This window comes from Halichoeres trimaculatus, unplaced genomic scaffold (assembly GCF_033239565.1).
Source record: "Halichoeres trimaculatus isolate MK-OKI-2021-1 unplaced genomic scaffold, fHalTri1.1 fHalTri1_scaffold_11, whole genome shotgun sequence".
NCBI classification, from domain to species: domain Eukaryota; kingdom Metazoa; phylum Chordata; class Actinopteri; order Labriformes; family Labridae; genus Halichoeres; species Halichoeres trimaculatus.
In genome coordinates this window covers 5,473,238-5,498,853 of record NW_027437189.1, presented here as the reverse complement: position 1 = coordinate 5,498,853, position 25,616 = coordinate 5,473,238, and the positions used below count along the sequence as shown (strand labels likewise).

At 38.1% G+C, this 25,616-nt stretch overlaps 2 protein-coding genes across 2 annotated transcripts; one reads left to right on the top strand and one right to left on the bottom strand.

The window, feature by feature from the left end:
- Positions 1 to 8,415: 8,415 nt before the first annotated feature.
- On the top strand, positions 8,416 to 19,034 carry cd40 (CD40 molecule, TNF receptor superfamily member 5). Its single transcript, XM_074681819.1, has 9 exons — positions 8,416 to 8,550; positions 9,089 to 9,170; positions 11,740 to 11,862; positions 11,961 to 12,107; positions 12,192 to 12,285; positions 15,578 to 15,636; positions 16,144 to 16,230; positions 16,331 to 16,377; positions 18,384 to 19,034. The coding sequence occupies exons 1-9, from the start codon at positions 8,491 to 8,493 to the stop codon at positions 18,642 to 18,644; spliced, it is 960 nt and encodes a 319-aa protein (XP_074537920.1). The 5' UTR covers positions 8,416 to 8,490; the 3' UTR covers positions 18,645 to 19,034.
- Positions 19,035 to 22,272: 3,238 nt separating this feature from the next.
- irx7 (iroquois homeobox 7) lies at positions 22,273 to 23,777 on the bottom strand. The gene is made up of 2 exons (XM_074681999.1): positions 23,510 to 23,777; positions 22,273 to 23,242 (listed from the first exon to the last, which is right to left on the bottom strand). The coding sequence occupies exons 1-2, from the start codon at positions 23,723 to 23,725 to the stop codon at positions 22,502 to 22,504; spliced, it is 957 nt and encodes a 318-aa protein (XP_074538100.1). The 5' UTR covers positions 23,726 to 23,777; the 3' UTR covers positions 22,273 to 22,501.
- Between the last annotated feature and the right edge of the window lie 1,839 nt (positions 23,778 to 25,616).

Here is a 25,616-nt window from a genome sequence, read left to right as displayed (position 1 = left end):
ACAAATCTCTGTTATCCTACTGTTTTATTGTTGTGATGTTTGCTACAGAGGCCCTAAAGTATGGAAGCCCTAAAAGGTCATGATAATTTACACTTTAATTTTCTCCATTTTGTCAAGATGACAAGCTAATTTCAGTTGTTTTAAAGAGAGCTCACCTTATTAGCAAGAAGAACATAATCTACTATCTGAATTTAGATCCACTAAAATTATCTTACTATCTCAGGAAAACAAGTTTTGCTTCTTCAAGATAACAAGAAAAATATGTTGAAGCATGATGAGGGAAAACAACAGCTTTTAACTTGATGTAAAGAAAATAAAATGTATTAATCACAACCTTTTAGGGCTTCCACTGAAGGGCAAAACAACATCAAACAAGAAACAAATGATACCGAACACTGCCGAAAATAAGAAAACATCACATTTTGTTTTAATTTTTGTTGTTCAGATTTCAGTGTTTTTAATTTTTGCACTTCAGGGCCACCATAGTTTGCTATTGGTCTATATCCCCATCCATCTTTGTCAGTAAGAGCGGTCTCTATGATAAGTAAGGACCAGAAGCGTGCAAAGACTTTTTGAAATGCAGGGGCGATAAAGAAAACACACAGCACAGAGTTCAGTATCATACATTGAGTTTAAATTAAGTCCATTGTTAAAAAAAACATATTCTTAATTTGGTAGAGGATTAGGGCCACTCAAAAAAAAGTCTGATTTTTTTGTTACTTTTTTTCAGAGAAGAAAGTCAGAAGTCTGATTTTATTTCTCAAAATTCTGAGATTTAAGTTAGAATTTTGACTTTTTTTCTCAGAAAAAAAGTAATATAAATGAAAAATTGGACATATTCGTTTTTCTTTTTGGCCCTAATTCTCTCTTGTACTTTAACATTCAAGCCAAGAAAAAAAAATAAAATAAAATAAATAAATAAATAAATAAATAAATAAATAAATAAATAAATAAATAAATAAAAAGAGAATCAAAAATGAATAAAAAAATAATAAATAAAAATAATAATTATAAAAAATAAGACTTATTTGTTTTGTGTTGTTTTTTTTCCAGCCAAGGAAAAAAATAAATAAACAAATAAATAAAAATTAAAAATAGTAATAAATAAATAAATTAAAAATAAATAAATATAAAAAATTAGACGTATTTGTTTTGTGTTGCTTTTTTCCAGCCAAGGAAAAAATAATAAAATTATATAAGTAAATAAATGATAAATAAAAAATAAATAAAAATAAAAAATAGTAATAGATATATTAATTGAAAAACAAAACAAAAAAAAAATTAGATGTATTTGTTTTGTGTTGCTCTTTTCCAGCCAAGGAAAAAATAATAAATAAATAAATAAATAAATAAATAAATAAATAAATAAATAATATAAAAATAAATACATAAAAATATTAATAATAATAATATAAATAAAATAATTAGTCCTTTCTTTATTTTTATCTTTGTTGATGTTTGAGCACTAAAAACAAAATTCAGGAAAAATTATTTAAGCTGTAAAGATTACCCTTTCAGGTTTTACTCAGTTCAACATACTCTCCATGAGACATAAAAATTAAAAAATGCTCCACCAAACGGTTGAGCAGCAAGTTAAAGGGTTAATGAGATGTACAGTTGTTGTTAAGACAGCCGTTATTTATAACCCAGAGTTCATCAGAATCTAAAAGAGGAAGCATTACGTTTAAATCCCACTCTATCTCATCAACATACTGTTACAGGAACACTGCCTCCCCTTCAATCAGTCACTGTCTGTCACATTTCTGAGTAAACATGCGCTGCCTGTGGGAAACTACAGCAGGGAAGTGAGGTTTAAATTGAGGAAGTTAAGACTGCATGATAAAGTCTCGTACAGAGGATTGAACAGCCGTGTCCTCGTACCTTACATTCTGACGTTAATGAAAGTGAGAGGGCTGTTTCCTCTGGAGCTGAACACAGAAAGCTGTTCACTGACTGAAACACCTTTGTCATATTCATATCCAGAGTTTGAATCTTGATCTCAAAGGAGCTGACAGCTTGACTCCTGCTTCTTCACCCAAACACACACAAACTGATGTCTTACCTGTGGGAAGTCGTCTGTGTTTTTATCCATTTTGGGAACAGCGTCTCTCTTCTTTGATCCTAAACTCGGCATCATGTCTGTTTTAAAGTCAAACAAAAGTCATGCAAACACCAAAAGGATTCTGATCCTTTTCACAGCAAAGACATGAAGATGAGTTTGTGTTTCTGTCGTCCTAACCAGAGGCGTGCGTCTTTACCCGGTAGGAGAAACTCTCTGTGATTTGTGTCACACACAAACTTTGTGGCTCAGGTTACACTTCTCTTACCTGAAGGTGAGGCAGGTCATGTCTGCTCAGCCACACCCACAGTCCAACACAGGAACTCTCTCCACACACAAGAGAAAACATTTCCAGTGTGCTGACAAGTCCGAACAGGTAAGACAATGTGCCGGGTCTGCAGCTCACCTGGTTTCATCCAGGGGGGAGCGCTCCTTCAGATACACTGTAAAGAAGAAAGACACAAAAATAAACAAAACAGTTTCACTCTGAGGTGTTAAAGATTAATCTGTGTGAAGTCTCTTAGTCATGCACTTTTAAGACTCTGTTTCCTATGAGCACCATCACCCACTGTTGTAAAGACTTAGCTCTCACCAAGGTGTGCATTTGTTTTGGATCTTTCTTTTAACTCTACTTCTTTCTTCAAGACATCCTTCCCAGGATGCAAAGTGCTGAGGTTATTTATTTATTCATATCTACGTAGCACTATTGTTTGAAAGGTGACAACAATCAAACTTTGTAAACTTCGTTTGTAGTTTAGTTACATAGCTAGCTATAACTAGCACTACTACTGTGTAATGTTAGTGAATCTTGGGTCTGTCCTACCCAGACGTTACACTAGATATTTTACCTGTCCATCATTTTGACGGAAAAAACGGTAAAAATTCTCTCAAAGTGAAAAATAACCCCTCAATTAAAAAAATGATGATGAGACCTGTTCAATATAAATCTAATATTTTAGCATGTCATCACAAAAGCGACTCAAATACAATCTGTATCATTAATTATGCAGGGAAATTATATTGCTTATTGGGCGGAAAGAGAAAATACTTATAAAAAAAAATAGAGAAATAATCAAAAATGTGATTTTTTTTCCCCTTTTTTTTTTAAATCAATAAGCAGTCAGCGTGACACTCAAAAAGACAGGTTTCCTGGTCCTGCCAGAACCCACCTCACTAGGAGGAAATCCTGGAGCATGAGGTCCCAATGTATGAGAGAGGCGGCCAACTGGACAGGGAAGATGCTGTGTGTGATTAATGAAAGTGATGGACTGGATCACTCTCAGGTTTTCTAATCCGTCAAAATGACGGGCAACCTTCAGATTTTTTCATCATTGCTCAAAAAAAGCCAATCAAAAATGGAGAATAATTGGTTGACGTGACCCCTGGTCCTACCAGAGTTCATCTACCAACTCCAACCTCATCAATCAGAGCTAACATAACCTCATTTTCATTTTATTGACAGACTCTCAAGTTTGAACAGACTACTATGGTAAGCTACAATTGTCATTTCAGATATCAACAATGTCGACTAGGTGTAATACGTCACTTGTCACCATTCATGTGAATGGGGTTTGTCATTCAAAATGTCTGTTACGTCATATTGGATATCCAAAATGTGAATTACGGATATCTGCAAATGAATTGTAGATATCTGCAAATTCAACTCAAGGTATCCCTAAAACATTTTGACTAGACAGAATCAGGATGACAGTTATCTTTAATGAAAAAAAAAGTAATTCTTGAATTAGTCCAGTGTCCGCCACTGCTCACTTCATCAGCCAGTGTGGTGTTGTCATAAGGAATTCTACGTGCTGTAAGTTAATCCAGTCCTAGATGATCTGGACAAGAAATAGTATTAAATAATGATAAAAAAAGCACCTATATCCGACCTGAAAATCTCATTTTAAGTCATGGATTACAATCAGACATATATTTATAGAACTTAGACCTCTTTAAGACCACTTGGATAGTCCACTCAGAGACTTAAACAGCCATAAAACTTGTGGTATTTCTATGTTGCTGAGCTTTGAGGCTTTTTGGTCTGAGGCAGTTTGGTGTGAAGTCTGACACTTGACGGATGTTCACCGAAGACCTGTTGTTTTTCTTATCCAGGTTTTGACTCCTTAAAAAATATCCACTGTACCAGTGGCATACTGTTTGGGGATAGCCTGACCTCAAATTTTGGGGAAATTCATCACAGAAAATTGGCAAAAATTCCTAAAAAAGGTGCTAGTGTCTTTACGGTATGCCCTCAAATCTGATTGGGATACACATGACTAAATATCTTTATCAGGAAAGACACTTTAAAACCTAGTTGTAATCCTTCCTCTGCTCTCATTTCTAGCTTTTGACAGTCCAGCACCAGTGCCCGACAATACTACAAAATCAACCAAAGAAAAACTGTTTTTAGCAGAGAAAAAGGGTAAATCTCTCTTCTTACTGAAATACTTTGCTGGTTGGTAAAGTGTTCCCCTGGGAAAATCTTCTCCAACCACAGATACTGAGGAATAACATTAAGAAAACACCTATATTGGCACTGATGATCTTATTTTAAAGTGTGGATTACCATTGGGGAAATATCTGGAAGGGAGACTTTTGCAAGATTACTTAGAAACTCCTTACAGCCCCTTTAAGATCATTTACAAAATCTTCGCAGAGCCTTTAAAGGAATATTTTGCATTGCAGTGGCAACAGGGACACCCTCTTGGGTGGGAAAAACACTTAATTGTCCCCTTGGCTGGTTTAAACATAATAATCTGACCCTAGACCTTACTGTAACATAGAAACATGTTTAAAGTGCCCTTTCTCTCAACCCATGCTTTTCAAAAAGTCTGTGCTTTTCATTGTTGCGTTGTATTTAAAAGCATTTTCATTAAAGCTGAATTCCAACATTACAGAGTTTCAAAAGGTCAGAGGTGTTTCGTATCTCATTTTGAAAAAAAAAAAAAAAAAAGGTAAAAGCCCTTGTCTTTAAATGTCAGCACTAGAAAGGACATATTTGTCTGGAAACCACTTTAGAGCGGGACAAAAGGCATTAAGAGAGGATGTGTGCAGGCTTTTTGGCAGCACCCACAACGTTTGCCGTAATTACAAGAATACAGGAGCAACAGAGTTTGACTTTCTGCATTGTCTTTAAGATAAAAGTGTTGGAAGACTCGCTGGATCACATTCGTCATCCTCATGAGCCCAAACTTTGTCCGTACGTATAAACCAGTTCACTGTTACACAACAAAGAGCTACAAGCAGTTACAGTGACGTGGGGAAATCCCTCCAACACCACGTGATGGGGAATCCCTTCATCTGGTGGGTTTTTTACAATCCACGATTAAACAGGTGTGGTTAAGAAGGAAATAAAAATATTTCAACTGCATTATAAATTTCCCTAAAAGTCCTACAGTTTGTGAATGTTTTTTCTGTCATTTCTGGAAGGATAAATCATAAATCCCTCATGATTTTTTGCTGTTTCTTTGGAACTTTGACTTCTCTGTTAAACTTTGTTATTGTTTGTAACATGAGAACAACTACTGCACATGCTTTAACTTTTATGACTCATCATAACAAAACAGATGTAAAGTTTGCACATTTGGCTGATTTAAATTTCTTTGCAGCTGCGGTCACAGATCTGACAAACTGAACACTCAATCTTTATCTGTAATAGACACGTAGTAGATTTAAGAGGATTCTATCAGGGTTACAAACAGTATTTGCCTCATCAAAGGCGGGGCTTACGTCACATATATGCACAGGAATCAATTTTTTTTTAGATAGTTAAAAAGTGATATGAGTAAACAGAGAGTTTAAAGAGGGCCTTTTTTCGTCTTTGGTCAACCACTCCTTTTAAAGCACGTCCTTCCATAAGTAAGTAAAGACGGGTTTATGAGCGCTAACCGTAGACACTAAAGCCCAAAGATGCTCAACGTTACAGATACAGATATGGAGGGAGCCTTCTGTCCATGCTCTGCATTTATTTCGTCAGTATTTCTGCACATTTCCAGAAAGCTTATATATATGCGCCAAATGGAGCAGTATCACCACAAACTGTGGTGGTACTGTAACCTTTCTAGCAAAAATCCTCCTCCAGTTGCCATGTTTGTTTTTGAGTTCCGCTATCATAAACTTTTGAGTCTGAGCTGCTCCCCCTGGTGGATGTATTGGTTAACAGCAATGTCAACGTAAACGACATATGGAAATATGTGAGCAGTGACGGTAGCATCGTGGATGCTGTCTGTGTGACGTTTTGCCTTTTTTAAACTGGTGTGTATGTGGTTCATGGTGCTTTCAGAGCCAGCCTCAAGTGGACACTCAAGGAACTGCAGTTTTCAGTGCTTTATTTAGTCTGGCTCTTACTTTTATCCCTCCCCTGCAGAGGTCACTGCCACGAAGTGAATAAAATATAGGCAAAGTCTCAGCTTTGTCACCTGTCTGTTCCTGATGCAGAGTAAAGAAGCCAATCGTTGCCGGGGGCCATATTGGATATGACACTTTGAGCTTCCTTTCTAACAGGTATAGTAAGTCACATGAGCTGAACTGTGCCTCTGATTGGACAAACTTGTGATCTTAATATCTTCTAAACCGCCGTGTAAAAAAAAAAAAAAAATCACACCCCGTTCAGTGTCTTCTGATAGCGGAATTGGCATTTCAGACCCAGGCCAGTTTTAAACCAGGTTGCTAACAGGTGTTTTAATCTTTTTATTTCTTTATTATTATTTTTTAATTCTTTGGCTTGGTGTGTACGTGGTTATTTTTCTTTCTGCAGCGAGTCTCAAGTCGATTTTTTAGGGAAAAAAAAAAAGGAAATTTTCAAGTTTTTCAAGTCCCACATGAATGACTTGATAAAGTCGCAAAGTTACAACTTTATAAACTAGTAAATTTGCAACTTTATGCTGCTTTCTTCTGAATAGCCATGATACAACAATATCTTTTCACAGTTTGAATGCTCATTATAATAAAATGACTCTGGACTAAAACCAGTAATATCTCATTATTACTGAGTCCGACTCAAAAGTACGATCTGATAAGGGTGTCAATTTGGTCCATCTTGCCATGTATAGCTTCGTAACAACCTACAGATTCGAAGCCACATATAAATCTGTGAGAAATCTAAATTTACTAGTTTATAAAGTTGTAAATTTGTGACTTTATTAACTAGTACATTTTTTTGTTCAAAAAGTCAAAAAAATTTGCTACTTGACAAATTCGAAAATTTTGTGTTTTATTCTATTAATAATATTTATAACCTCAATTTCTTATTTTATGTCTTAAAGTGGCCCTAACACGCCATCACAGTAAAGCCAAAGATGGATGTTTTTTTATTATCATTATTATTTTATTTCTTAAAGTGGCCCTAATACGCCATCATAGTAAAGCCACAGATGGATGTTTTTTGTTTTTTTTTTAATTATCATTATTATTTCTTAAAGTGGCCCTGACACGCCATCACAGTAAAGCCACAGATAGATGTTTTATAATAATTATTATTATCATTATTTCTTAAAATGGCCCTGACACGCCATCACAGTAAAGCCACAGATGGATGTTTTTTTTTATTATTATTATTATTATTATTATTATTATTATTATTTCTTAAAGTGGCCCTGACACGCCATCACAGTAAAGCCACAGATGGATGTTTTTTTATTATCATTATTATTTTATTTCTTAAAGTGGCCCTAATACGCCATCACAGTAAAGCCACAGATGGATGTTGTTGTTTTTTTTTTAATTATTATTATTATTTCTTAAAGTGGCCCTGACAAGCCATCACAGTAAAGCCACAGATGGATGTTTTTTTTTTTTTTTTAATTATTATTATTATTTCTTAAAGTGGCCCTGACACGCCATCACAGTAAAGCCACAGATTGATGTTTATTATTATTAATATTATTATTATTATTTCATTTCTTAAAGTGGCCCTAACACGCCATCAAAGTAAAGCCACAGATGGATGTTTTTTTTTTAATTATTATTTCTTTAAGTGGCCCTAACACACCATCACAGTAAAGCCACAGATGGATTTTTTCCCCCATCCCTGCTTATTGATTACCCTATTATTGATTTGCTTTACATCTAAAATTATGAACACTTTATAATTTTTATTACACTTACACATAATACCAATATCTTGTCTTGGTGCTTTTTGTTACTAGACTGTTACATAAGTTCTATCTTTTTGAAGTGGTGAGGTATTCTCAAAACTGTGATATTACATAATGAAAACTTTTCAATAGTTGAACAAAGACTGTTGTTAATTGTGAGCAGTTGACAGACCACATAGAGCCAGTTTCAGAAATGAATTTACAGGAAACGGGTCGAATAAAACAGGAAACCCCCTCCTAGCCCCGCCCTCAGTGTGTTAGATACAGTCTATGGTCAGACTGCAGCAGACGGAGCTCAGATCAGTCACAACACACTGACCGTGGAGGATCTATCTAATGCTACGATCAACAACACGACACATGAAGATGCATCTGTTTATGCTGTTCGCTTTCATTGTGAGTACATGTATTCATGTTTTCTGTCTCATAAAGGAGCATTTTAACTAAAAACAGCTGTTGTGAAATCGCTGCTTTCAAAGTTTGGCGTCTCGTTTAGTGACTCTATCTTCCAGTTTAAGCGTTTTATACTTTTATATCTTAACATTTCGCTCAAAGGTGCAGCAAAATGATGTTTTCTGCTCGAAAATGCGCAAGTCATGGATCAGACGTGGCTCCGACTTTACTTTCACTTTCGTTTTCTTTGTTGGAATACTCTGGGAAAACATGCCAGACATTACCTGGTCGTGCTAAGTGAATATTATGATAATAAATGTGAAATAAATAGGCTTATATGTGGGTAAAGTAATGATAAAGTGCACCTGGCTGTGCTGCAGCTTCACGCTGTGCATGTTTTTGAAAGTTGGGGACTTTCCGTCACGCCCCTATAGGGCTGTTTTAACAGCCTATGTGTGTCTGTTAACCTCACCCACATCACAGCACAAGTCATGAGACCAACTTTTTAACACATTAATGAGTATCAGTGTGTGTTTTCTAGGTGTTGGCTTCTGCTCAGCGTCGGTGTGACCAGGACATTGAGTATGAGAAGAATGGAGAGTGCTGCAAGATGTGTGCTCCAGGTATGTTCACAGATAAACACAGGATACATCTGGATGGAGGATAAAGGATGCTCATCCCAAAACTGCAACATGACTCATTCAAAGTCCTTTCACTTTCACTGTCCCCCCTTTGTCCATTCAATGGGTTCTCTTTCACTTTCTCTTATCATGAAGTCCAAAGCTACATTTGACAAACCTGGATCAACAAGGCGCATAAACCATCAGAAAAACAACAGTTAGTTTTTAGTCAGGTGATCCAATACTATATTGACCCAATATAAGACAATCCTGGGTAAAAGATGACCCCCTTTTTCTGTTGGGAAAAAAAGCCATTTGATGACAAAATCTCTTTTTATCATGAAGAACATTTTATTTGAGAGCGCTAAGTAAGCATGGATAAAAAACAATATAAAACAAGGTGGGCTGTTGTTTATAGCAGCATAGTGTCACATTATAGTACAGCTCCTATCTCAGTGGAGAAAAAGTTTTGATAAAAAAAAGGTAGACTGTTGTTTATAACAGTATAATTAATAAGAACATTGAATATGATTTAATTTTCCTCCCCATTCTGTTTAAGATTACTGTTTGCTTCTGGGAAGTGTAGTTCTTTTCACTTGCATTACAGTGTAGGCTTATTGAAAATACACTACAAAATAGCGACACATATTTTAGCAAAATAATGACACATATTTTATTTTATCTCCCTCATTGGTTCCCCCTTGTGTCTGCCCCATTACCTTTTTATCCTGTACCACCCCAATCACGTGATCAATAGTTAAAGGATTAGTTTGGTTTAAACAGCTTTTACATTGTTTATAGAATGAAGTAGAACAAAATACTCACCCAGAAGGCTTTCCTGATCCAAGCAGTGCTTCGGGAGATATTTAGATCCAAAATCGTGCAGCGGACGTCCGTATAATGGGATCCATCGGGGCATTGACAGCGCCGCTCCTAAAACAGCATTAATCGTCCAAAAACTCGTGTTTTTCACCAATATTCCATCATGGTCTGCTCCGGGTTAGTCCTCTGCTGCAGTCTGTGTCACTCCAGACAGCGCTGTGTGGCTGTACTGATCTCTGAACTGACAGACAGAGACAGAGTACTGCATGCGCAGTACTCTCTGGAGAGCTGACTCCTTTCTTTGAGAGACAAACGTAAACAAAGTCTTCGTCAGTTCAGAGGTCAGTACAGCCACACAGCGCTGTCTGGAGTGACACAGACTGCAGCAGAGGACTATCTCGGAGCGGACCATGATGGAATATTGGTGAAAAACACAAGTTTTTGGACGATTAATGCCGTTTTAAGGAGCGGCGCTGTCTCTGCCCCGATGGATCCCATTATACGGACGTCCGCTGCACGATTTTGGATCTAAATATCTCCCGAAGCACTGCTTGGATCAGGAAAGCCTTCTGGGTGAGTATTTTGTTCTATTTCATTCTATAAACAATGTAAAAGCTGTATTAACCAAACTTATCCTTTAAGTTGACTCCCATCCTGCAGGAATCCCTCAAAAATATCAGCATCTTAAGGGGGTCAGTGAATCAGTTTTATCCCTACTCTTATATACTACTATTGTTTATACTACTATTATTTACTGAATGGCAACACCCCACCCCCTGGAAGTCAAAACAGTTTTATTTTCTGTATAGCGCCAAATAACAGCAGACATAATTCAAGGGTTTCCCTCATATAGATAAGGTCTATGTTGTTATATCATTGAACTGACTGAACAGCCTTATGTTATTTATCTTATTTACATGACAGGATCTCATTCTGTCTCTACAAGGTAGAATATAATAGAACAGAATAGAATAGAACATAATTACTTTATTGATCCCAAACTGGGAAATTGTTGTGTATCAGCAGCAATTATCAGAGCCAGTAAAAAAATTAAACGTATACATAAGGACTCTAAATATAGGAGGATTGTAGGATTGTGAGATAAACATATACACCAAGATATAAATTCACATACCTACTCGTTTAAAATGAGGAATTAATTACATCAGCTTAACTCAGACATGTCGGCTGAATGTAAGAAATGTGCAAATAGCTTAGGTTAAAAGGTGATGTTTGTAGAAAAAAAAAAAAAACATCGGTGACAGAAGGACATATGCGATAATATTAGACAGACAGAGTAGTCACTGTTTTAAACTTAATACTAACGAGATTTAGCATGTAACGTGAGGGCACACAGAGACAAGCACACTTTGTGCAGCGGACAGAGAGTCGGGAAAAATAACGTCACAACCACTACAAGAAACAGAATAGAAAAAAAAACTATTTTGGTCGTTTTGTTCATTACCCATCACAGTAGGGAGAGCGACAAGTGGGTGAACAGATTCGACAGGGAAGGTGGCATATCTGTTCAAAGCTTAGTTCCTGAAAATAAAACGACCTCACTTTTTCAAAGGGGATTTCTCAGGAAATAACGTGTTCATAATCCACAACAAGAGGGTAGTTATTGGCCAGGAAAAATGTGTTTCAGATCCTCAAAATGATGTTCTATACCCTTAAAGCTACCAGTGCTCATTTGTAACATTCTTAATCCTGCACTTTATGATATAATCTGAGTCGACATTTTTTTCAGGAACCCGAATGTTGCGCACCGGTTCTTGTGATGAGCCGCGGTGTGAAGAGTGTGGAGAAAATGATTATCAGGACACGTACACGACTGACTCCAAGTGCAAACGTCAGCCGTACTGTGACCCAAGTAAGGCTTCTTAACATATAACACTACACTTACTTTATTTGTATTGTTATACTCTTGTTGAATGCGTCTTAGTCAGCTCATGTCTCACCTTCCTCCAGACAGAAACTTTAACCGTACCACCCATATGAGCAAGACGCAAGAGACCAAGTGTAAGTGCAAACTGGGATTTCACTGCTCCAGTACTGAATGCATCACCTGTGTACCACACACCGTCTGTCCACCAGGAAAAGGCGCTACAACTGAAGGTAAACTCTCTCTGTGAAAGCTCTTATCAACAGGCTCAGTGTTGAGAATGATAATCCATAATTTGTGTTTTTTTTTTTTTTCAGGGAGTCACTCACAAGACACAGTGTGTGAGGAATGTCCTGATGGTACGTTTTCTAATGAGAGCTCCTGGAGCGGTGTCTGCAAGGCTCATACAAAGTAAGAAAACATCTATTGCTTCTTCATCGTAAAAGTGAGACGTGTAAATGTGTCACACAAAACTGACTCCCTGCTTTCGTTCAGTGACTTTAAACTTGAGGGGTCAAAATTGTTGTTTTCTTTTTTGTTAGAGACTGATTAATCGGTCTAATTTTTTTGCTTCCGAAAAGCTGTCATCAGAGATTTTTCGAAACATGCTTTTATTTTGAAAGATTAAATGAAGCCAGTAGAGCATGTCTTCCTGTGTTTGGGAATTTTAGCAGTTTTGTTGCTGTAGGTCTTCTCGGTTTTGAGAAATTTATGATTCACTTACATCTAAGCTAAGACATATACATGCGTTTGGTTCACTTCATGATGGGTAAATGATCTTGAAGGTTAACTAAATAACCCTGTTTCCCGATCCCAATCCCTAGTATCAGATTGGGCCAATTTTGGTATTTTTTAAAGCATCGGTGATTGGGAATTCTAGTCGATCCTCTCAACCGATCATTCACGATAGCCATCATTAAGCCAAAATTACTGCTGAATGCCAATGCGTCAGTAAAACTGAGGAAGAATTTAGCAAGCAAACCAGTTACTTTCTGCAAATGTTCTGAGAAGACATGAAATTCAAAGCAATGTTGATGAAATTCTTCCGTCTTCTGCGTCATGTTAAGACATGTTTTCAGCTTTGAATGTGATGCATTCGTGTACCCTCGGAAATTTGAGAATCAGATGATTTACTCCAGTGTTTGCAGTTTCTGGATTGGACAAATGACTTGTTAATTCCCTTTAATTAAAAATAAGTGAAGTTTTGATCCCGCCAACGGGTTTGGGATCCAGAGGGTTTTAACTTAACTAAGTTAACTGGACTTAATAAGCTCTAACTATTATTTTTTACTATGCAGTATTGTTATGACTAAACAAAAAACTGTGCTGCTTCACTTTCTCACTTCTTCAGCAAAGTTTATCTCCAAACCCAAAAACCATATTGGAACTCTGTATCAGCTGATTGGGACATACCTAATTTTATATATGCATATAATAAGTTTACCCTCAGACCAATAATAATGCAATAAAGTGCATTTGATAAGATCTTTGGTATGTCTAGAGTAGGGCTGCAGCTATCGACTATTATAGTATTTGAGTATTCTACTGAAAATCTCATCGGTTAATCGAGTAATCGGATAAAATACATTTTTGTTTAGTTAAAGATCTTTTTTTTTTCCAAATGAAAATTTTTCTCTTTAAGAGAGAGAATTTTCTGATAAAGCATGTCAATAAGAGCACTTGCTTTGGTAGCTCCAAAATTTGTAAACACACTTTGACACATTTTTTGTGCCTTGTACATCTCATCAAATGTTGCGGACCACAATGGCACCCGTTTCGTAGAATGACCCATTAGTCTCCAAACTCCAGAAAAGAAGCTAGATTTGTTGCTAGTTGCTATTTTGTATAAGAAGTAGCTTAAGGGGTCTGAAAACTATCTTAATATGGCCTCAGCTCTATTTTAAATATCCACTCTTTGATCTTTTTTAAAATTAAACGATTCCTCGAGGCGGAGAAAATTACTCGAGGTATTTTTGTAATCGAGTACCTCGAATCATTCGAGGAATCGTTTCAGCTCTAGTCTAGAGTATAAATCAATAGCTATTAGTGGATACAAACAACATCTCAGCTGCATCAAGACCTGATGCGATATGTTGCAAATTCATAACATCAATCATAAAATGGTTTCCCAAGCTTTTATTTATCAGAACAGCTATTTCCTAGGCTTTCATGTTAGACACTTTCAAGAAAGTGAGACTAATTGTTACGATTGTAACAAACATGAGGTGTTTGTTTTTGTCCAACGTTACATGAACTCAGGTGACTATAATTAGGATAATTTCATTTGTATGATTTAAATTATTCACGCTCAGTGCAGACGTGCAACTAGGGATGGGTACCGAGCTAGGTACTTTTATAGGTACCCACAGAAATCTGTCAAAAGTACCTAGTACCAATTCACATAAAACGAAAAGGTACCATTTTAGGTACCTAAATGCATCCTTGTGATTGTGAGGGAGTGGAAGAGCAGGTGATTTTCCATGCTGGACATGAACACAGCATTGCAAGGTTATATATTAAGTGATAAATATGTTAAATTGAAATATATATATATATATATATATATATATATATATATATATATATATATATATATATATATATCTCAAACATATCAATATTTTTTACCACATTAACACAATGAAGTATCGGAAATTGGTACCATTGAGCACCGGTACCGATTGCCAGGTACTATTGGTACTGTTTCCTTTCAAATGTGAAATGTACCAATCCCTACGTGCAACAGCTTAAAGTCTGCTAGAATATATACACATATACATGTAAGTAAAAGAGTTCAGCCTCGATTTGTGGGATACAGACAGATGCTTGATTGTTAACAGGGAAGCAATATGTGGGCTAATATGGAAGCACTTCTTGTTTACATCAGTGAGAGCCAAGGTGCATCTTTCTACCTGTTTGCATTGGGAGCGCTAGGCTAGGCTAACTGCTACTATCAGAATCAGACAGACATGAGAGTGACTTCAGTGATCTGCACTCACTCTTGGGATGAAATGGTGTTTCACAGAGTGTTCAGTTATGGCTCTTATATGAGCTTGTTTAGTTTTTTATTTTTATATTTTTAGTTTTGTACAAAAAGAAGTTTGTGGTTTCTGATGGGGAATTAGTTCATCTTCGGTGTGTGATGTCGGCAACAGAAGCATTTGGTGGTGATGCTTTCGTCCAAAGTGACGTACAACACAAGCAAGAATTCAGACAGAAGGAGAAACCTAGTTGGTGCGACAAAGTGCTACAAGTTATTCAGCTGCAATTGCTGCCATTAAGTGCAAGAAGGTTTTTATTCTTGTAATGTAGAATAATCTAGCTAACTAGCCACAATTAATTGCTGCAACAATACAATCTAACCTTCAACAGCAACAGCATTCAGATACGTTATTTGTTGGTTTGTTAAACTGTTGAAAGAAGGGAGAAAAATGTGTTTGTGATAATCTTGACAGGCTCAAACAGCCTTTTTAGATTTTAGCGTAGCATACTTATGGTGCAAAGACGTTTGAATATCTTGGAGACTTAAATATAAAAATGTCAACCGTTCCCGAGGACCTTTGTTGCCAATCATTTCAAATGATCATCATATGTCTTATCCAGTGTTTAAATGTGCAAACTACTACGTTTCAGCTTGTAGCAAAAGACTGAGCGATCATCTCCCAACACTTTGAATTTCTTTCCTCTCTTTTTCTCTCTGTAGGTGTGAGAACGACTACCACATTAAAGAAGCCGGTACCTCCACGTCTGACAACATCTGTGGTACGTATTGAGTAGGGAGTGAAGTTGTAAAGTTTCTCTCTCTGAGCGGCAGTGTGGTTAGCTGTCTCAAAACGAAACTGAGTAGGAAGAGGAATGAGGTGAGGAGATACGGTCTGTAAAATCAGTGCTGGTTTGTGGTTTCTGAGGTGGGACTGACACATTTTACCTACACATTATCTACATGTATGTGTTCAGACTCTGAGATAATAAGTTCAGCAGTTGGAGAGTGAGTACGGACCTGCTGAAAGTCACCTCTACCCCACACCTTCTTCTTTTCACTTCCTCTGCTGAAATGCAAATGTGTGGCTGACAGTGAGGTTTCTTTTTTCACAAGCGTACAGTTGACATGGTTTCCTGTTGTGGAGGCTAAAACTGAGACTTTTGTGTGTACATTTGATACTGAAAAGATTGAATAATCTACCAATAGGGAATATTGTTTAACATGTTTGTTCGTGAAGATCATTTTTCATGTTTTCAATGGTTTTATCTCTTTTTCTGTCTCTGCAGAGATGAACTCACGGTCACACGTCATTGGGATTGTTCTTGGGGTTCTTTGTGGGATTATTTTTTTTCTCGGGATTGCAGGTGTGATAGGTAGGTTACATCTAAATAATCCCTCTAAAAAGTGAAATTTATTGAGTGAAAGTTCCATAAATCTAACTAACGCCCTCATTTCTTTGGATCGTCCCTTTAGCTTACCGTATGAAAGGAGGTGCAGAAGGAAATTTTAAAGAGTTTAAGGTAAATATGAAAGTTGTTTTTCCCATAACATCATCCACTTTGCAATTCTGCAACAGCTCACATAAAGGTGTGTCAGAAGTGCTGGAGGCACAGTTTGTATGAAGCGTGAAGTGTTTAATAGTCGCACCTTGAAGTGACCTGCTGAAGCAAACAAAACCCTCAGAGGTCAGTTTGTCAAAGGCTCAGCAAGGACTTAATAAGTGATCCTGAAGTAGTTTCACTTTAATATTATTTGCCTGTTCATAATCCACAATTTATGAGTTTATCATTGACCAAGCTTGGTTACTTCCAAATGTTACTTCTCAGTATCTGTGGGCAGGTTGGATTTTCCCAGGAGAACAAGAATCCTTTCAAGGCACCTAGACCAAAAGTCCCTTTGAGGACACAGAGTTTTGCAGTAAGAAGTGAGACCTGTTCCCTTTCCCGAAGAAAAATATTTCTTGGATTAGTTTTGTTGTAATGGTGGACACTGGAGCCGGACTGACACATTGAAAAAGGACTGAAAAACTAGAGAAAGCTGAACAGGAGAGTGATAGAGCACGGGCTAAAACAGGTTAATCTGTTTGTGACAATGTTCATTCTAACCCAAGTGGTCAGGAAAGGATCAGTACAGTTTCATACGGATTGGAAAGCCTGATCCTATTTGTGCTCCCACAGCCAACCATACCCTTCTTGGTAAGCCCGATGCTGATAGCCGCGACAGCTGCCTAATAGAAAAAAAAAGTGACACAGTAAACAAAGAGCAGTGATGGAAGACATCTGGCAATTCGTCTTCTTAGAGGTTAGCATGTGGCACCAGGAGAAATACAGCCACTGTTGCATGGGAAGTGAAGATTCTTTTGACCAATCAACGGACTGTAGTCTAGCTCCATCTTCTGGGTTCGATCGGTATGTCTGGCACCCCAACAGAAGGGTACCAAAAAGTGGGACGGTACAAGTCGGTAATAAGGGGACCTTACCACAGCTTAAGCCCTATATCCACCAAGCGGTTCAGTTTGGTTCGGTTTGTTTCGGTATGGCATGCATTTTGTGGCGTTTCCACTAACTAATCCCAGGACAGATCCCCAAATAATTGAGACAAGCCATCCCACTTTTTAGGACCCTTCTGTAGGGGTGCCAGACTGAACTGATCTGATCCTGGAAGGTGAAGCTACAACAATACAGTCTATTGATTGGTTGAAAGAATTGTCACTTACCGTGTAACAGCGGTGTCTGTATTTTTTTCCTGGCGGCACACAGACTTCTCTGAAACAAATCTTGATTGTGCTTTCTGTCAAAGAGCTACATGCCAATCACAAAAAAGACGAATTGCTGGATGTGCACTTTGTTTACTGTGTCGCGTTTTCCTTCTTTGTTGGATTTATTAGCGGGGTACGTTGAGTCACATTGCTTTGGCATCAGCCAATTATTTTACTGACACAGCTATTGGCATCAGGCTTACATGCTGCCTACCACGAGGGGGCACATTTAGCTATAGACCCACAAACAGGACCAGGCTTAACCGAGCCAACCCGTACCAAACTGTACTGATGTAGACCGGACTCCTTGGGCTTTCAAACTTGAGAGTCTATCAATAAAATGAAGTGTGAGGTTACGTTAGCTCTGCTTGGTGAGGTTCGAGCTGGTAGATGAGAGCTGGTAGAACATAACCAGGATTTACTAACGCTACAGACGTGTCTTAGAGCACCGGACTGTGAGGAACACTAAACCACAAACTGAGTTTACAAAGTTTGATTGTTGCCATCTTGCAAAAATAAATATATTGCCTTGTTGATTTGCATTCTGGGAAAATTGGTCTTGAACAAAGAAAAGTAGAGTCAAAAAGAAGATCTGCTGTCGGAGATAAATGTCTTGGCAAGAGTCTTTTTCCTGAAGTACACTACCGGTTCTGGCCACAGGTGTCACTGCTATCAACACCTAACTGATAGTCCTCATAGCAGCCTGTAAAGCCTGTATTTCAACTCCCTTCTCCTCTTCTTCATTGTAATCTTTTTTTCCTCTTGTAGAACTGCCTCAATCCAACGGGTGCAGGAGAGAAGGAGCCACTGGGGGAAGTTAAAGTGATAGCAAACCCTGCTGAAGAGGAGTCAATGTTGCACCCTGAGGAAGAAGGGCCCATGGTGAGTACACCAGAGGAGAACGACGACAGCCAAAGCCTGGACACGTCGCTGGTTCTGGGTTACACTTTCAACGGGCAGCCCGTGCAGCAGGACATGACGAAAACAGAACAGCTGTCTCAGGAGGAATCACAAAGTACGAATTTATAAACTGAAAACTGTGGTCACCTCTGTCACTGATGCTTTGTTCACAGTGCTTTAATGTGAAGACTTAAGATGCATTGAGTGTTAATATGAATCTGTTGTGAAATGATGTTTGAATGTGAGGTACGACACTAGAAATAGACTGCATTGTTTTTGTTTGTTGCATTTTTTAAGATGTACAATATGTTTTCCCATGTTTTAATTTTATTTTGATGTAGCTGTACATTTTTGATGTGAAGTGTGTAAAACACAACTTAGGAAAATGTAAAAATACTTTTTTTGTTGAAATGTCAAGTTAAGCTTTTTTCAAGTTTTAAGTTAATTCACAGTATCCTAAATTTGTATCTTAGTGACTATTTTATTTTGTTTTCTGTGTTTGTAAATACGATGGCTTACTTCCTGTGAAAATTCCTACTGTTGCTTTTGGGGGATTTAAATAAAAACTGACTGTATCTCCAAGGGATGCTGTGGTGTGATCACTACGTTTTCTAAATTTTAGTTTTTCAACAAAACCTTCTACACCTCTTTGGAGAGGGGAGGCCCTAAGCTCCAGGGGGGCTCTGTTTCCTGTCAGAGCCAGTGTTATGAGCTAGAAGTTTTTGTATACAGTTCAGCTAGGCAGAAGAAAGCACACTAAACTATAAGTAAGTATCTACAGTACATATTATTTTACACTTGTTTAATTTGTTGATTTTGGGAAAATGATTGGAGTACTGTCATTTCATGTTAGTTTGTTTAAAAACTGGAAAGTCCCCTGCCTCTCCTCTAGTTTGGCGCCCTCTGGTGGACAAAGTGATGCCTCACATCACTTTGCCGTCCATTACATTTGGAGGTCCAACAGAGGAGACGGTCTCCTGAAGTGTCACATCCACACACAGCGTTGATGTAACTGGGACTGTCTCCTCTGTTTGTTTTTCACAGAAGAAAAAAAAAAGGGGAACCCTCACTCAAATATTTCCTTTCCTGTTTTCACAATCATTTCATGATATTCAAAAAGACAAACAACACTAAAAAGGGTTCATATCTATTGTCCAAAGTTTTAAAAGAGGCTGTAGAGGATTTGACCAAAGTTAGCTTCTGACCAGGGACCCCTTTTGGAAACCAACAGACAATATTTCAGAATAATTAAAGAAATGTCAATTTTAAGAATGTTTTTTCTAACTTTTATTCACTTTTCAATAACTATTACATTTGTTTGGAATAGTAAATTATTAATTCCCATAAGGTAAGACACTCCTTTCTTACATGTAAGACACTAAATATCAATAGAAATGAGAAATAATTGAATAGTCCGTTTAAAACAGATCCTCCTCATAGCATCTTTAAATATGTATTTTATACTGTATAGATGTAAATGCATTCATCAGTGTCCATTGGGAATATGGAAACAAGCGTTAGGCTACTCATCTCTGCTTCTCCGAGGCAGAGGACTTAATGCAGAGAAAAAGATCAAAAAGAAACACAAATCATTATTCAAGCTCTCTGATTATTTTGAAAAAAAATCTCTGTGGTTGTATCTGGATCATCCACAAGTCAAGAAGCAGTATGTTGGGAAATGTTTACAGTGCAATCCTATTAAACATCTTGAAGCTAACGAGAAAAACAGCTCATTAAGCTAGGTCAATCATTTAAACTTCCCTTAACAGAGGGTGGTACAAATAAACAAATTCAACATATCTGGATTTACTCAATGGAGCTCTGGAGAAGATGGTGTCTAAAATATCGATATATCGGTGCCAACGCTGGTCTCAGTATTGATTGATACTTGTGTAGAGATGGATACTTAAGTTTTAATTTCTCTTCTCTTTGTGAGCTCCTCAGTCTCCATGCTCACATACTTTGAGATGCATCCCTGCTAAGTCCATGCGGGCTTAGGGCTGTTCCACTGTCAAATTGTAAAGTGAGTGAGGGAACTCGCGTTGACGTTATGAGCCATTAATGCATCCTTTCCATAAGTGGGCATATTTGCATCTTGTGCTGAGTCGCTGTGACACGGGTAAGATGATATAAAGCGATCAATCCAACAAACGAGTTTTGATATCTATACAAATACAGAACCAACTAAGTTTGTGGCACATGTTTACATCACAAACAAAACTGAAATGTTGCAGATGCAAATGAACACTATGAAATCTCTAAAATTTACACAGTATTAGAAAATCTAACGATAAGATCAGACAATAAGATGCTTTGAGCTGCTTTGAGACTTAGTGGTGCTGGTCACAAAAAAGTGATATTTTGTTGTTGTTTTTTTTTCTTTTAGAGTGCTGTATCTTCATGTTATGATCTCATAATCTGCAATGAGCCCCCCACGTCCTCCAGTCCTCTTCATAGACCGTTTAAATTCGGTCCTCTTCTCTTTTGGCGCCCTCTTGTAAACAAACTTTTCTGTCTATTACATTTGGAAGTCCAACAGAGTAGACTGTCCCCTGAAGAGTTCCATTCACGCGCAGCGTTCAAGTAACACTACGTCATCACGTCATGTTCTGGAGTCAGCCTCGTGGCTAACACTTCGGCAGTTTTACTAGCTTGTATTTTTTTTATATTTCGAGAGATAGCAACACAAATAGTGAGCCGAATGAAGCCGAAAATATCCTACTAGTATAAAACTTGTTTTAACGCAGAATAATTGCATTAAAATCACTAAAAACGTCAGAAAATTAGAAAATTTACGAATTTTACGTTGAGTTTGGTGGGCAAACGGAGCGTAACTTACCTATAACGTGGATTTATTGGTATTCATCGACGATGGCGAAAGGATATGATGTAACCTCAAGCAGTGTAAGCATAACTTTATCTCAAAATACTAGTTTTATCAATGTTTGCGTTGATTTGGCATCAATGTACCTTGTGTTGTCGCTGATTACCTGTCACGAAAGAGTTCCACCTGTTAGCCGTGGAATGAAACTGGCTGCAGTTACTCTATACGTCCTCAAGGGTGTGCCAGAGATTCACTGTTATCTGACGAACGCTCAGATACTTAAATATGATATTGGAAATGTAAAACGGAAAAGTGTAGTTTCACATTTTTTCTGTGCTACATTAAGTTATTCTCTTGTATTCATCTGTTTGCTGTGAAGAAAGGATCCGAGGCGCAGATAAGAGCTTATCTCCCCGCTTTGTGTTCCTGTTTGTAGGGATTTGCATGGAGAGGTGAGGGCCTGAAGACAAGGCAATGGCTACTCCCAGGGGCGCTGTCATTATCCTCGGATTAATGGAGGTACGGCCCTTTGAATTTACATGGAAACTTGAGGCTTTGATAGTGAAATCCTTTAGCATATTTTTTTAACCTTTCCATTATGAGGTGTGATGGTGCTGTTGTATCATGTAAAGTGAAAATCAGACTTTTTGATGCATAAATGGATGAAATAAACACCCACTATATAATTTCTATGTGAAGGGGGTTGCAAAAATGAATTATCTCTAAATTATGAGTTGAAAAGCAGGGATTATCACCTTGTTTCAAGCTGAAAGTAGTTTAGGAAGACTTAAGACTTTGGTTTGATGTGCAAACTAAGCCAAAACTTGAAGAAAACACCCATCAAGCCCTTTTAATCTCACTTTTAAATGTGCAGAAGTAAAGAAACTGCCTCAGTGTTGGTCACAAACCACTTAAACACATAAAAATTCCGCTCATTGCTGATTTTATTTAAGCAAAAATATTTCTTCACGATTAGACAAAGGAGCATAATTTACAAATTGGCGGTGGAAAAATACATCTACATTTATTCACAGATACACATTCAGTCTTTGGTCCCAGGACATTTCACTGCAAACGTCAGGAAGTTGGAGCCCCCCTGAGGTTTGAAGCTGTAAAGTGCAAAAAGATGTGGAAGTCTCTAGATTTGTGTCCAAACACACGCTTAAACTAATTCTTGCGTGGTGTAACATGAGGGAACAAACAGGCCGTTTCTGGAGGCCCACTCTGCCCACAGTTTCCCGGCCGGGTGGTAAATACTGTCCACGGGCTTCTTCACAGTGTCTGAAGTGGCGGTTTCTGCCAAAGACCAGATTTTGGGTTTCTGGCACGCATTGTTGTCCTTACTTTCCAAAGAGGAAGGCGTGTGATCAGAGCTCTCAACTTTATCGACATTGACGAGTGCAAGTTCTGTGTCCTCGTGCTCGCTGTCCGCCTCCTCAGGTGCCGCGCTCTCCACCTGCACGTGCTCGTCTGCTCTCTCAGCGCGAGCCTCCTCAGACTCATCTAGGTGACTTTTCTGCAGCGAGCTGTCCTCATCCTCGCTGTCTCCCTCCTGCTCCTCATCGTCATCCTCCTCCTCGTCTGATTTGCTCTTGGACGCCCAGCTGACCCGGTTCTCCTTCTTCAGGCGTCGCCTCGCGTTGGCGAACCAGGTGGAGACCTGCGTCAGGCTCATTTTGGTGATGATGGCGAGCATGATTTTCTCGCCTTTGGTTGGATACGGGTTCTTCAGGTGCTCGTTCAGCCAGGCTTTCAGCGCTCCGGTGCTCTCCCGGGTGGCCACTTTGGCGACCCTGCCGGGGTCCTCTGCTGCTCCGGGGCGGTACGGTGCGTAGAATCCGCCTCCACGAGCCAAGAGAGCGTGATGGTAGGAAGAGGCGGCCTTCAGGTCGAAACCGTTATTCTGATAGGGAAAAGATAAAGTGGGTAAGAACAAGAAATTACGCACGGATTTGCAGAATTTTGCGTAATTTTGCGCAAATTAAGACGTGATAAATGTAGAGGTAGAAATATGTCTGAGCAAATGCAGCATCAAGCATTTCGTTTTGTTAGAAAAAGTAAGAGGAGGATGCTTTTCCGGAAAACTAAAAATGATTTTGACCAGATTTTACGCACACGTTTTTCTGGATAGTTCAGTTTTTTTCAAATACTTTTAAAGTTTTAGACTCACCATGTGTGTGATAGGCCTGTGCTGTGGATAAGGGATAAAGTTGTATCCTTGTAGTCCTGAGTAAGTCAAAGGAACTCCAGCTGCCATCGCTGCCAGCTGCTGCTGCTGCTGCTGCACACCCGGCGGGCAGCCCAGCATCGGGATCTGATATCCAGCCGGCATCCCGATGTTCCTCTCCAAGAAGAAGTTTCCAAATCCAGCTTGTGTGGCGGGCATCTTTCCTGCGTCCCAGCTATTCGGGTTTGAGTGACAAGCCAGCCTCCTGGATGTATTTATACACACAGCCTCCTGCCAGCGTGTGTTCAGGAGGGGGGAGCGAGGGGGAGGTCCCAGTGGTATTGACTGACAGCTACGCTCAAAAGACCCACAGCTTTCACTGGCAATAAATCCCATCAAAGAAGCCCTCCGCTGTTCCTTTTAGCGTTTTTGGTGGAGAGGCTAAATGTGTGGTGAGAGTTCTGTGGAGAGCTGAGGTTTCAATGTGAATGTCGCTTTTTCTTTGGAGACCTGGATAAAGAGTCCATGGAGTTACAAATCACGTTAACTCTTAAAAGTAGTCTTTTACTTTTGTTTTCCTTTGAGGTTAAATAAAAAAAAAATCTGTCTTTAAAGCAACAAACCTACGTTTTAAGAGTAGGCCTATTTTGTGTCTCTCTGGCTACATTTTCCAGATTTTTTTTTATTCCATTATATATGTGTTTAATTTAATTTGTTTGGTCTGTGTTGTAATTTTCGCGTCAAAGATGCTGACCCCGCTTTGTCGTTTTGATCAGGACTTTGACACTTCTCATGTCTGGCACTAATCGCTACGGATCATAGAAAAAGGAGCCGGATTCAGTTAACAACATCCCGCCAGTCAACACTGTCGCTCCTCACACTTCATTACAAGCGCAGCTGTAGGTTTTGTGAATTAAATTAAGCGTCTCAGCGGCATTAAAATGATGCCAATAAACAAACTGAGCACTTTTTACGCACGCGTAAAAGACGCGCTTGGAAACTCAACTTTTATTTCTCCAAAGTGAACTTCTCGCGGGTTTTTTTTCTTTAAATAATTAAGGAATAAAATGAAGATAAATCACCAGCTTGTAGTCTCAAAGGACCTGGAGCCATATCTCCTCTTTTTATTTGTTAATTTATGAGTGAACCACAACAAACTGCCCTCTTACATGTCGGATGGTTTTGTTTTGGGTGAAGCGCTGCGTTTCAATGGCCCTAATTAAACGAGGTTAAGCGAAACAGGTGTTGACTAATGTATATGATAATTGTGAGATAACAGATGCTAATGTCTGTGAGTTCGTGTGTGTGTGTATGTGTGTGTGTGTGGAGGGGGGATGCCTGAGATAAGAGGAGGAGATTACACTTCTTATTCCTCTCCCCCCTCGCTTCAAAAAGAGCCAGAGTTAAGCTCAGTGTTGGAGTTCAAAGGAGCAGCACACCTCGCTTATCTCACATCTTTTTCATTATTATATTAACAGCATTGAGAGGTGAAGAGCTGCTGGTGATTGAAGGAGATTTAACCTGCAGAGACGGTTCATATTCTGTTTTTTAAACCTTGTTTTCTCATATCTTCTTCTTTCAAACTCAAAAAAAAAAAAAATTCACATCTTCATCTCTGTAACTTACAAGTTGTGAGCTGCAGGTCTTCTGCCTCCTTCATGTTAAGTTGTATTAATTAGTTCACTTCTCACAGAAAGCTTTCATGATTGAACTTTTTCTCCAAATGCTTTTTGTCGAATCCTTTTATTTAAAACAGTTTCAGACATCTTTAACTCTTATAAGCCTGACCCATCAAATTAAATAAATAAATAAAAACAATAATAGAGAAATAATTATATTTTTTGGAACTGAAATGTTTATTTAGCCTTTCAACAAAATCTACAGAAAAAATAAAACTATATAATTTTGTTTATGATACATTTTTTGTATTTAATTTGGGGCGGTTTTGGCAACTTTTAAGTACATTTCTTGGTAAATGTGAATTCTTTCAGTGCAGAAAATACTTATTTTTGAAAATGAGAAACAATTTAGATGTTATTCTTAAAAAAAACATATTGAAAAGTTATCAGTATTTTTGCAAGGAAAAAAAGTGTGTGGATTATTTCATGAG

Excerpts from the sequence above, each read along its gene's own strand:
- cd40 (XM_074681819.1), top strand. The coding sequence starts at position 8,491 with ATGCTACGATCAACAACACGACACATGAAGATGCATCTGTTTATGCTG. Across the intron at positions 12,108-12,191 it reads AAAAGGCGCTACAACTGAAG|GGAGTCACTCACAAGACACA; the intron begins GTAAACTCTCTC and ends TTTTTTTTTCAG. Across the intron at positions 16,231-16,330 it reads CGGGATTGCAGGTGTGATAG|CTTACCGTATGAAAGGAGGT; the intron begins GTAGGTTACATC and ends TCGTCCCTTTAG.
- irx7 (XM_074681999.1), bottom strand. The coding sequence starts at position 23,725 with ATGCCCGCCACACAAGCTGGATTTGGAAACTTCTTCTTGGAGAGGAAC. Across the intron at positions 23,243-23,509 it reads ACAGGCCTATCACACACATG|AATAACGGTTTCGACCTGAA; the intron begins GTGAGTCTAAAA and ends TTTCCCTATCAG.